This window comes from Siphateles boraxobius, unplaced genomic scaffold (assembly GCF_051911475.1).
Source record: "Siphateles boraxobius isolate OS27281-9 unplaced genomic scaffold, OSU_SipBor_1 3, whole genome shotgun sequence".
Lineage (NCBI taxonomy): Eukaryota > Metazoa > Chordata > Actinopteri > Cypriniformes > Leuciscidae > Siphateles > Siphateles boraxobius.
The window spans coordinates 9,069,814-9,083,319 of record NW_027508919.1 but is presented as its reverse complement, the minus strand read 5'-3'; the positions used below and the strand labels follow the sequence as shown (position 1 = coordinate 9,083,319).

Below are 13,506 nucleotides of genomic sequence, written 5' to 3'. Positions count from 1 at the left end.
TGCATTTGATTACCCCAATATAATGGTCACTTTCATAAAAATATACTTGTAGGTTTAAAATTCCACATATGACACATTTATTGTCTCCAACAACAACATATTTTAGCAATATGTATATTTTAGTCAGAATTATTGCGCTACTACTCTATTGTGCTCGTCTGTTTGGCCCGCTCGCTTACCGGAAGCTTTAATTTTAGCGGAGGTTCACTTGCAGAAGCTTGTCCTCTCCTAACATTTACAGATGGAGAATATACCTGTGAAATGTAAGTTAAGTACGGAGGAAAGCACCACATCTCAAACGCATTAAACAGCGCAAGTATTTATCTGTCAGGCAGCAACAGTATCTGTCAGAGCATGTGACAGGGCAAGCTGCTTAAACTTGTTAACTATCTTACCAGTCATTTTGAAGTGCTTAATATAAGCTTGTGTCATGTTTAGGACAAATTGTAATATGTACTTTCACTGCAGCAGCTCACACTCTGCTATTTATAGCTCACACAGCTCCTCTGATATTTTTCACATGTGCTCGTATCAAACTACTGTATCGATATAAACTGTATTGCCTCATTCCATATCATATATAAAAACTCGATATACCGCCCAGCCCTAACCAACACCAGTATTCATGAGCTACAATCCCAGCAGAAACATGAGCACTTCAAAATCCATCTTTTTCCCCCTCGGCCCTTTTGCTCTTGTGTGCCACTTGACCCATGGACCCTTTTCCCTTCATCTTGATTTTGTTTTATGTGCTGTGGTAAATCTCTGTAAAAGCCCCTTAGATTTCTCTCTGTTGGCATCCAGTGCTGCTGTAGGTTGTGAGAACAAGAATGAGGAGAAATCAGGACTTCAGATGATCATTGTTTTCTTCTGCCCTCACTGAATGATACAGGCTTTTTCCTGTTTACACGCTTCTGTGCTGTTTAGATGTGGGAAGCTGCTGTGGTCTTTGTTCATAAATGTAGTGAAGTCATGTTGCTTTTTTCCTTTATTTTAAAATTCAGTGGATTAAATCCGTGGGAATCTCGGAGCCCTGTAGCTGTTAGCAATTATCGCTCAATGAATATGATATTTTAAACATTTTTGGTACAATTCGTGCAGGGTGGCTTTCATGTACTTTTCTTTTGGGTTTTGCCGTGGGGTTGGTGTATTTTGTTCCACAATGAAAGTTCCCCTTGAACACAAACATGTCTGACTGTGATCGCATTTCACACTTGCTCATCAATCAAGAAACAAGCATCTCTTTCCTTCTCTTTTTTTCTTCATTTGCATAAGAAGTGGCACAGGAACAACTATGTCCAGTAAATGGCCTTACCCGAACACACCCTCCGAATACTTCTAGCCACTTTTCCTTTTTGTCCTTTTCTCTTTAAGCTCTGCTTTTGAATCTCCAAGAGAACTGAAAAGCACCCAGCACACCCCAGCTCCTGGAGGTGAATGTATCTCCTCCTCAACCCATCTTTTGTTATGAGCAGAAAATGCACTCCCCCTCTCCATAAGGGGCTTTTTGAATATAATAGGCCAAAGCTTTACGGTTTCCTTGCCTCACACCAAAAACACCTCTGTTTTGAAAGGTCCTGACATTCAAGACATTTGCTTCCCAAGGCTCAGTTAAAGGGGATACATTTGTCGGCCTAATAGGTTTACATTTTACTCCGTGAAGACTTTTCTTCATCTACTTTTTCCAGATTTTAACCTTAAGAAAGTGAAATAAGGATGTTAGTGGCCATTTTAGCATTCTCAACGTGTGGTTATATGTGCGTATCTTAGATTTCTTTTAACCATCCATAACATATGTTATAGTACATTTATCAAGAGTTGTCTACCTGCTGAATTCAAAACAAACCAAGACATTTTAAGGCATCATAACTGCATTTCTGGCACAACATCGATTTCAAAATGTAACCAGAAATTTCCTATTATGCCCTTTTATGAAGTCTTGATTTTGTTTTTGGGGTGTACTAGAATATGTGTTCATGCTTGATTGTTCAAAAAACACTTTATTTTCCACACGCCGATTTCGATGAAGCCCATACTTCCGAAATACGAAATGTGCTGTGATTGGTTAGCTGGCCAAGTGTGTTATGATTGTCACTAATTACCGTACGTTCACACCGCCGCCGACTTGAGCGGCAAAGAAGCTCAGGAAGCCCTGTCGAGGACGCTTGTCAAAAAGTACAGGGAAGCTTGTTGACGCTTTGGTCGCTCTGACGTAGCAGGGAGAAGAGAAGTGTCACATGAAATGTCACATTAGATTCGTGTTTTTGCATTCCACTTCACTGCTTTTCTATTTAACTATGTAAACACGCGCTAGACTGTGTGCTCGAACTTTGTGTCTTTTGCTGCGTCTCGCGCATGTCACAGCGTTTTAAAAAACGTGTCATTCAAGTTAAAATAAGTTCAACTTTAAGAACAAAAATGTAAACTATCCCAGCTATTTTATCCCATGCCTCGTTCTTTTGTAACTGGTCCCTATAAGCAAACAAAGTCATATCATAAATGATAGGAAACCCAGCAACGGCGATTATTAGCTTCTCCTCCATTTTGTCTAAACTAATGTTTTGGTAGGAACGAAAGTTTACATCGTGTGTTTCTCTGGAATCAGCCAGCGCGGAGGACGTCTATCTTCCAATTGGTTGCTGGCTTTTGCCGCTGCTTGCCGCTGAACCGCGTCATAGCTCATTACCATAAAGTTGAGCTACTTTCAACTTTCTGATTGACACTCAAAATGCCCAACGCCGATGGATTTGACGCTCCTTGCAGCTGAGAGAAGCCAGCTTCCATTGAAAATGAATGACTTCTGGTAGCTTTGGAAGCTTAAGTCGGCGGCGGTGTGAACGTACAGTTAGCGTGTGTTTGGGAAATGTCCCACCCCTCCATAATTGTGAGTTCTTTTCTAGTGTAAATATTAAGGTTATTTCAAACCAATTCAAGCCTGATTCTTACCTTGACGTGCAGAACTGATTTCATGCACGGACTTTACAAGCACGGATTTCACAGGACATTTTTAGAGTGGTATGTTTTTTGTTCTTTTCTTATACACGATGTTATCCACCATTTAGTCGTGATATTTGTTGGAAAACTCGGTAATACAAGCAGAAATCGATCACAAAACCATGGTTAACTTTCCTAAGGAGCGGTGAACCGTCTTACAAAAGTGAGTGCTTACAAAAGCTACAGAAAACAAGCTGTTCTCCATAAAATGTGCATTGTTCAGGAACAATGTTTAAAATAAATTAACCACTCTGTTCATCAGCCTTAGGTAAGTCAAACAAATCAATTTTGGAAACATTAGGGGGGAAACAGCATCTCTATGACATAGCAACAGCACTGTCTTCTGTAATGCAGCTCAACCAGGCCTCGTCCTCTTTTTTGCATATTCCTTAGGCGGAGATTATTTAAATGAGTACCATTGTGACTTCATAAGATCCGTTCAAAAATCACGTTGTAGTCAAAACGAGCTGTTCGTTGTAGTTCTGGAAAAGGGGATTCTGTTAAATAAAATATCTCCTTGACCAGGTGTTCTGACTGTTCTGAATGTTCAAATCAGTTTCTTGGTTTCATTCCAGTTAGTATTCTCTCTAAGAAGGGAGCTGTCTATGTAGGCAGTAGACTGCACGCAACTCACTAGGTTTTGGAACGGAGCTCTAGAATGGTTTGGATTGTCCCAGATTCCACGTTTTTTTTTCTTTTTCCAGATGTAACCACACCATGGCACATGATCTTCCTTACATTGTCAGACAAATACTGTAATTTTTGGTTAACTTAAACATTTGTCATGCTGGTTTGTTTAGTCCCTGGTTTGGGGTCTTGCATTCTTTCAACATGAGCAAAAATGAACAGGGGGGTGGAATATTTCAGAAACTTAGTTGGATTAGCCGCTTTGAGACATGCAAAAAGCCTCTCTTACAACCAAATTGCTGTGCTTGCTGTCATTATCCTGCTGGGTCTTGAGAGCTTGATTGACAGCTCTTCAGCAGGCACCAGCAGGGCTGACAGACAAGTAGCATTTCTGAGGTAATTACAAGAGCATTCAGGCAGAGCAGTGGGCTTAGAGAAAGACTGCAGGCCTGAGAGGAGGCAGTCTCACTGGTGCCATCAATATAAAACACACAACTGGCTCTTTTGATTCTTCTGTCACTCACACTTGCAATTCAATTGGCCTTCTTTATTGTCTTACCCACATTTTCTTAGGGTTTCTGAATATTTTTTGGGTTTTATACTACTGTTCAAATGTTTGGGGCTAGTATTTTCAGCAGCTATTACTCCACATTTCAGTTTTACATGATCCTTTTGAAATAATTCTAATATGCTGATTTGGTGTTCTTATTATTGTTTAAAACAGTTGTTCAGCTTAATATTTTTGTGGAAAACGTGATACTTTTTTCAGGATTCTTGGAATAGAAAGTTCGAAAGAACAGCTTTTATTTGAAATAATGTTTTGTAACATTATAAATGGTTGGAGTGCTTTTGATTAGTAGTGGTAAATGAAAAATTGCACAAAATGTATTGACCTTATATAGCCCCGCCCCTTTTCAGTGCTGCGCTCTGTGTTCGGTCTTCTGGTTTGTATTTCCACAGCATGAAGGTAAGATCTTGCGGATTTATGAATTAACAGCTTAAAAATCTTCCCCATCTACTGACATTTGTTATGACATCCGCTTCAAACATTACAATGCCCCATGATAACTTTTGTTAGCTCTACAAGTAAATCTACTTCACCAGCTAATTACTCAATAGTGATGCCATAGAAAACTAGATATTAACCCTGAACCTACCCCTAAACCTTAATTTAACCTCTGTAGTTACCTTACACTATTCTGTATTTTTGTGGGAGAGTACACTTTAAGAACATTGACAGTGCAACCTTTTATTTTAAGATGACGTAGTTACACATTAGTACATGTGTACTTACTATAGTAATAACAGTAAATTATGCATAATTACAAGCAACTAACCATAAACATAACTCTATACTAAGCCCTATATACTATACTAAGTAGTTAGTTAACATTACTCAGTATTTGAGTAAGTATAATGTAACTGTCACATTATTTAAAGTCCAACCTAATTTTTTGGAAATATTTATTTGATTTTGTTGTCTTTTATAATATCCCTTTTCATATTTTTCTTACACAGTATAAATTGTGTTTTCTGCTTGAAAATATGTAGCTGCCTTTTATATTTTTTGAAACTTTGTTTTGAATAATTTCTAGCCTGATGGGATACCAGCTAGTTGGGGACCTGTGTGAGATATCAGGCTATCTTGAATAAGCATCCCACTGAAAAAATTTGCTAAAAACAGTTTAAAGTGGTCAAACTGGTATTTTTCAATGCAGTACCTTGTTTATTGCTGGTCTAAGGTCTGCCAGATTCGCACCAGCTGGACCAGCTGCCATGTTCTAGAGCACAGCTAAGCTAGTTTTAGCTGGATTTTCAAGTAGAGACATGGTAAAGGAGCAAAGAAGAGAATAAGAGAAAGACAGCACTTTTCCTTCGGGGGTGGGGGTGGGGGTGGGGGGTGGAATCACTGATTTAAAAATTCCCTGAAAAATACGGCAAGAGCCCCTCTGGACGAGTCTCATGGGGACACACAATCTCGCTCTCTCACACACACACACACACACATCTCGCTTTTTCAGATTGTGCAGTGGAGGGTAGAGGGCGGTCACACCTCCACGCCAAACCACTCTGAATGAGCCAGAGGAGGAGAAGAAAGAGAGAGCCCTCCACACTATGTCCTTGCTCCCTAATGAGCAAATCAATGAATCTGTCTCATTGAAGGAAGCTGGAGAGAGGGGCACTCACAGGACCCAGAGGACCTGGCCAAAACGCTCTCTCATATGCATGTACTGCTGCTCATAAATAGAGGCTTTATTTTGACTTAGCACAACAATATCCTGCAGCCCGTAGCCTCTCAATGAGGCAGACTCTCATTAATTCAGCTCTCTGACCCACCTGTTTGACTACCAGCATGCTGTTGGCCACAACTATGTGGTGTTTCGTGTGGCCTTTGATCAAATTGTGTATGTGAGGGATTTCTCAAGTCCAGAATTTGCTTGAGGACGAAAACAACATAATGTGTGATGTGACATTGGTAATTTATTCATGTTGCTGTGTGCAAAAGGTTTTCAGAAGCAGCAAATCTCTTTTAAAAACAATATCACGGTAGAATGCACCTGATGGAAAGGAAAATGGGAGTTGGATCGGGGGATTGCGGCCAATCCTCCTCTCTTCCTCTCTCTCTTTCTCTGCGATGCGGCCTGAGGGGAGGGGTGACAGACATTTGTTTTGGGAACATTTTCATGCATTGGCTCGCTCTATTAAATGAGGGGCTGGTGTATGAGCTGTGTGTGTGAGGACTGGCGGGGGCTGCAGTCGGAGAGGGTCCTGTCAAAACCCCCCAAAATTTGTTGCAATTCACGCTTTCATAATGGAGTTAAATGAAGCGAGGAAATGTCCGCCTGGCCGTGGCACTGCGCAGTAATCCTGGGGTCTGCTCAACAGTCCAGCCTCTCACACACATCCACACAGATATTTTCACAATAAATGTGGTCCAGGTCTATTGTATAGGACTAGATGTTGATATCCCTCAATAAATGCGTACTTGAGGCACCGATGAGACTCCGTGGGATGGTCAAATGAGTGATGGCACCTTTTGGTTTATCAATACGTTCGCATTCTAGCCTTGTTGTTGCGCAAGTTCAGTGTACCTCAGCCTTTTCCCTTCGTAACCCTCCTCCACTGCACCCTCCCAGGGCACAGTGAGCTCGATGATGGAGACAAGCTTAAGTGAGGCTGACCGCAGAACTTTGTCTGGTCGCTGGTTGGTAGCTGCGATCTCAGCTGGGAAGCAGAGTTTCTTGTCCAAGTCTGCCAGCAGCTTCCAGTCCCGTGCTCTGCCCAGCTGCCCAGTGTCTGGTCTTGTGGTTGTGAGCCTGGCTCGACCCTCGCCCTCCCGAACAAATGGTGTCGACTGCCACTGGGATGACGGTAGAGGAAGGGCATTCACACTTGTCCGTCAACTTTCCAGCACTGCTGCAAGACACTTTAGCACCTGGTTGTGCCGCCAGGTATAACGGCCTTGGGTGAGGCTGGTATTGCATCCCACTAAGATGTGTTTAGTGTTGCTGGACTTGGACATAGAGGACACGTGGGGTCTTCGGCATACCACAGGCTTAGGTTTGCAGGGGAAGGCAGGACATCGTAGGCAGCCCTGATGGTAAAACTTGCCCTGAATGCCTCCATCTCCCACGACTCATTCCAGGAGATCTTCCTATTCTCCGCTCCTTTCCATGCCATCCACTGCCCTTGCTTTGCTTGCGCCACAGCTTGGGCACACTTTCCTGCTTCCTCCTCCTGACGTTCCTCCTTGCTCCACGCTGGTGTACTGGCCCAAAGGCCAAGACCACTCCTCCCCTCCTGCACTTGGCCCACAATATCCTTGTGTCTGAGTGCTGCCTTTGCCTGCTCAGTTGCCGCCAATCGGGGTCCACTTCCTCCCGGTGGCCAGGATGGTGGCAGCTTGGGCTACAAATGGATCACTCGAATCCAGCAGCATCATCTCAAGTCTGACTTTGGCGCACTTGTACTCCTCTGTCAGACTGAAAATGGGCAGGTGTAAAATCCCTTTGCCGTAGTACCCAATTCTGCTGAGGTACCTGGGAAGGCCAAGCCACTTCCTTATATGTGAGCTGACCAGTCTCTCCAGCTTCTCCACCTTTGAGAGCTGGACTTCATAGAGGGTTAGCAGCCACAGGAGACATGGAAGTAGTTCATACTGCATGCACCAGAGCTTCAGCTTGCCAGGAAGCATGGTTCTGTCGATGTTCTCCAGGCCGCTGACTACCTCCTTCCTGAGCTGCTCTACTTGCTCTTTGTCTTTTGAGGGAGGCATCATACCAACGACCTAGGCTCTTTACTGGCTTCTCAGAAACCGTTGGAATGGGTTTCTCGCCAATGTGGAAGCGGTGATCTGACAGCTTCCCTTTGATAATGGAGATGCTTCTGGACTTGCTTGGCTTGGTCTTCATGCGAGCCCGCTCAATGTTTTCCTGAGGCTTTCTTAGTAGCTGCACATTGCATACCTTAGTCATTGTGAGAATTGTGAGGTTATACGTGTAGGCTCTGAGCGGTGGCAGCCTCAGCCCTGGTCTTTTTCGCTGTCCGCCAACCGTCCATCGAGCGGCTCGGATGATGACCTCCATGGCCAGGGTGAAGGCCAGCGGGGAGATGGTGCAGCCGGCCGTGATTCCCACTTCCAGGTGTTGCCCTGCTGTTGTATACTCTGCTGTTGTCAAGCAGAGTTGGACGTCCTCGAAGTAGGCCTTGACAAGGGTTGTGAGAGCTGGTGAGACCCTGAAGTAGTCAAAGGCTGTCCACAAGAGGTTGTGAGGGACTGAGCCAAAGGCGTTCTTGAGATCCAGGAACACCACATAAAGATCTGTCCCTCCTTTTTGGTGACCTGGTTTGGTTTGCACCAAAATACAGTAGAAAGCAAAAGTTGAACGGTGCTGCTCAAGATATGGGATTTGACTCAAGTACCGTATCATCACTCATCACTACTTTGTAACCATGAAAGGGTTCTGAAAAATAATCATGTTTGGTTTCCACAAAAATATACAGCAGCATAACTGTTTTTAACTTTTTTCTTTAGCAGTTTGGAATGATTTCTGAAGGATCATGTGACACTGAAGACTGTACTAATGATGCTGAAAATTCAGCTTTGCCATTACAGAAATTAATTACCTTTTTTAAATATATTAAAATGATGTACAAATTTTAAATTGTAATAATATTTCACAATACTTGTACTCTATTTTTGAACCAAAATTTCTGAACAGTATTGTAAAATTGGTGATTAAATGACAGAATTAAAATTTTTGGAGTAATGTCTTATTACATTTTTTATCCAATGACCCTTTGTTCTGCCATATCTGATTTGTCTTCATTTTTCCATTCTGACACTGGATTTTTGATTGACTGCTTTTATCTACTCTAAATTGCTTTCTTTATAACAGCTGCTGTGTGATATCACATTCTTTAGTTTCTAGATGACTATGACAGAGTTATGTGCCAGACTAGTTAAACTGAGAGAGGTATTAAGTGATGTACTCCATCTCCATGGCATATGGTTTAGATATACATTTTCCTCTCTTCTCCTTTTCATTTGTGGTCTTCTCCCTGGTCCACCCTCAACCCCGACAACTCACATCTTTCCTCTTACTCCTTTTGCACTGTTTTTTGTACAGTTTTAAATTTGTGTTGTGTGATAAAAAGTCTGATCTGTGATCAGTTGTTTCTGCTATAAGAAACTGGGGGTTGATCAGGTGGAAAAGCTTTTCTGATCCCCTCTGGCTGAACTCAGGGGATCTGTTGAACTCTCTCTATCTCTCTCCTCTTTCTCTCCTCTTTCCTGTTTCTCCTTTCTTACCTCTGGCACTAACGCCCAGGGCTGTCCGCTGAGTAATGATGTGTTAAGTCCGGGTTGTGGCTTCGCATGACAAGATAGTGGAGCTTCTCTATGTTTAGATGTTTTGAAAACCGTAGCAGTATGTTTGCTATAGCAGGAGCTTAACTATTTTTACATGTATTATCTCACAGCTGTTCTTATTGATAGTAGACTATTAATCTTTTTATTAAAAATATACTGTAATATTTATTATTCCATTTATTTATTTAAAAATGTATCAAAAAAGTTATTTTAAAACAAATTATTGAATATATATATTTTTATGTATCTTTTTTTAAGCATTTTTAATTTATTTTTATTGGTCTATATTTGTTTTTTTTTCTTTGCTTGCATCCTTGCTTACTAATTTAAAAGTATTATAATTATAAATATTATATTATAAAAATGTACAACAGTATTGTTTTCAATAGTGGTATCTGACTTTTGGTCCCCACTGTATATATGAAAAAGTGACCCAAAACTGGCTTATTTATACTGCAAGACTGATCTTGGAACAAACCATTTGCAGTGATCCAGTGTATGAGACTGTAGAAAGGACTGATGGGGTCAGTTCACTGCCGGTTTCATGAGAGATCACTCTCTCTTGGGTAATTTCAAGCACAGAGAGGCCCCACAGAAAACAACAGCCATCGATCAACCTAAATTAAAATCCGCTAGGAGCCAAAGTTAGGCGCACACAAAGTGGAGAATATGATTAATGATGGTATATATTTACCTTTTAGTCACACATTTATGTAGTAATGATTATCATATGGTCTTGTCATTACCCTTTTAATATGTTACCATTTCCTTTAGGACTTTTTTTTTTTGTCGATGCATTTCATTACATGTACTAAAAGACATGGTTTTGTTTCTTGTTTTTGAATGTTTTTTTCTCAATTTTATTCGTATTTATATATTTATAAATTAAATATTATTATTGTTATTATTATTAAATATTTTTTACTTTAAATACTTTTTCTTTTTATAACATTTTTGTAATTTTCTTTTTTCTGTTATAATGTGTTTTACTGTAAACAGTAAAACTAGGACTCCTGTTTTAAATATTGACATGGGTCATTTACCATTGTGTTATATTTTTGTCTTTCAGATCTGGTTTGCGTTTGTGAACGGCTTCTCCGGTCAGATTCTCTTTGAGCGCTGGTGCATCGGCCTGTACAACGTGGTAAGAGTGCATGCATGTGTTTGCGTTCAAACATCTGTGTGTGTGTGTGTGTGTGTGTGATTTAGTCTCCCCTCTTCATTACTGTGAGAGGGAATGTGTTATAACGCCTTCTCTGTCTCGCTCAGGCAAGAAACTCATTAGCCGCGGCACCCCAGACGGCTCCTTTACTGCGGCCCATGTCAGCGCCATCCAGAAAAATCTCCCTCTTATTTATGAACGCTTGTCAAGTCCATATTCCCTCCGTGCGCAGAACTATGTCTTGAATGTGCTGCAACAACAGACTCTCATGCCCAAAAGAACTGCGTTAAACAGGTCAGCGGTGGATGATAAAGGAACAGGTTGAATCAAGCCACATTTAAATACACACACATGGCTGTTTGGGTGGAGTCCGATGAACTGGGGTGCCTTTGGGTTTAGTGAAATGAATTGATGCTGTTAATTAACATGTTTTCAACAGGATGGAAGGTTATTCAGAAAAAAAAAAAACGCTTTGGGTGGAGTACATTTTTCCAATTTGCATAAACAATCGAAGATACGCAGCAGGAAAAATGACTTGGCCACCTGACTCGCTGATTGTCCCAAGAAATTATTTCTTTACGCCTGAACAAAGAACAAAATTTGAACACTGCTTCCCATCAGACCCATGTAATGGATCATTGGCATTGTGAGGCCCGTAACAACTCGGCCCGGTGCATTCTCTCTTTATCTGAGAGAGGAGGAATTCCATCACGTCAGAGGGGTTCTGTTGGATGCAACAGGCCGAAACCACCCCTGAATGGAGAAGCCCAGCAGACCATGTCAACCACAGCCAGGCAGCTCCAGCCGGGCCAATGAGATACACTTACAGCTGACCCCGCAACCCTCTCTGGACCATAATACCACCCCTCTCGCTTTCAACATCTGCTGCATGCAGAAACATTAGAGCACCGCAGATAAATGAAAGCATCCAGGAGATCTACTAACAGGCTGCAGGCACAGTGGCAGATGTTCGTTCAGAATAATTTTTGCACATGGAGCGGGGAGCGCAAATATGATAAATGCCAGAAAGGTACATGCTCATTGAGCTGCACCAAGCAAGCAAACAAAAAAGACAGACAAGGGAAAATGTCTGGTGCTCAGGCTGGGAAATAGTCCTTTTTGACTGCTATGAATTTTTAGGTGTTTATTTTTTTGGGGGGGAATTCATTCATTCGTTCGTTCATTCATCATTCATTCGGTTTTCATTTATTCATTTGGTATTCATTCATGTGATTTTTCTTTCATTCGTCCGTTATGTTTTCTTTCATTTGTTCATTAATTTATTTGGTCCCCACTGTATACTAAGTGGCTTTAGTCTGACTTGAGTAGTCTAAAACTACTATTGAATTACTGTTTTACATTTTTCTAACTGAGTACAATTTATTTTCATTATTAATTATATTATTTGCACGATTAAAAAGAGATTTTTGGACCTAATCGTATTTCTTTTAACTTTTTTAATTTTCTGTGATTGTGTATTTATTAGATCTTTACGGCTTTGCCTCCTCTGACTCTTGGCATCTTTGAGCGCTCCTGCAGGAAAGAGAACATGCTCAAATACCCTGAACTCTACAAAACCTCCCAGAATGCAATGGGCTTTAACACCAAGGTAAATACACAAACGAAAAAGCATGCCATGTAAATCTAAATTTAGCTGAATCTCCATCAGTGATTGTGCTGAAGAGATTAACAGAGCATTGATTGGGGAATGATTTAAATACCAGATAAACGTATTTATCATTTTAATGTATTAAAGATTCTTAAAAGATAAACATTTATTTAGATTCATTACCTCATGCTTTAAGTAATAAGCTAGTGATTTTAGGAATTTTCATTGATGATGATGATGACCCTGTAGACAGGTCATGCTGTGTAGTACACTGTGCTGACCTGTGTTTGGTGAACAGTTTGGCACCCAGGCTAAAAACAACACTGAACAAACAGATCCTGTTACGATTCTCCACACCGTAAAAAAGCAGGTCAACAGCAGGACCATGTTGGTTTATGCATCCATTAAACTCTCCCTCTGTATCAGCCTTTCTGCTTATCTGAGATGTCTTTGAGTGATCATCTCCTTTTTTAAATGGTCATAAACTCTTTCAAGCCAGTATGAATGTGAAGCTTTTTCCACAGTATCTAATATGTTTGCATATGAGGATACTCCTGATTTAGTCTTTCACAATTATGAACTCCGACTCTACAATATGTGAAATTTGAATGTATATGAGAATAGAAGTCAAAGTTTTATCACATTTCTATGTTTTATGAACATTTACTGGATCTGTAAAGCATTATTTGTATTAATAATGTTTTTAATGAAAGTTATAATTAAGACATTCACCCATTTTAGATGTTATTATGCTACTGTAAATGTTTCCTAGTAAAATTATAATAGATGTTCTTTGTGCAAATCCTTCAACATTCTTACTCGCTTTCAGATTCCTTAAAGGACAAGTTCGGTATTTTACACTTAAAGCCCTGTTTTAAGATCGTTTCTGATGAAATAGAAATTTGGACAAATTCTGCTGTCCCGAGAATCATAGGGGCTCTGGAACAATATCATTCATAAAACGCATTAAACTTTAGTTTTATGAATGATATTGTTCCAGTGCCCCTATGAAACCATTGTGAAGGTGGGGGGGTGCTAAACAGAAACCTAAAATTCTCGGGACAGCAGCATTTGTCCAAATTTCTATTTCATCAGAAACTATCTTAAAACAGGGCTTTAAGTGTAAAATACCGAACTTTTCCTTTAAGTCTATATAGGACAATTATATCTCCATCTTCTGTAGGTGTCTGTGACTGCTGGCTTTGTGTCTCTCTGTGTTAATAAAGCTGTCTGGTCTCCAGC

At 40.6% G+C, this 13,506-nt stretch overlaps 1 protein-coding gene across 9 annotated transcripts in view; it reads left to right on the top strand.

The window, feature by feature from the left end:
- The window catches only part of atp8a1 (ATPase phospholipid transporting 8A1), a 124,382-nt gene that overhangs the window by 87,837 nt on the left and 23,039 nt on the right, over window positions 1–13,506 (top strand). For all 9 annotated transcript variants that reach the window (XR_013210353.1, XM_077247791.1, XM_077247794.1 and 6 more), the window contains 2 exons: window positions 10,563–10,637; window positions 12,142–12,264. Coding sequence is in view for 8 of the 9 variants with exons in the window: in XM_077247791.1 (XP_077103906.1) it covers window positions 10,563–10,637; window positions 12,142–12,264 (198 nt within the window). In the remaining variant the exon portion in view is untranslated. The remainder of the gene's footprint in view (window positions 1–10,562; window positions 10,638–12,141; window positions 12,265–13,506) is intronic.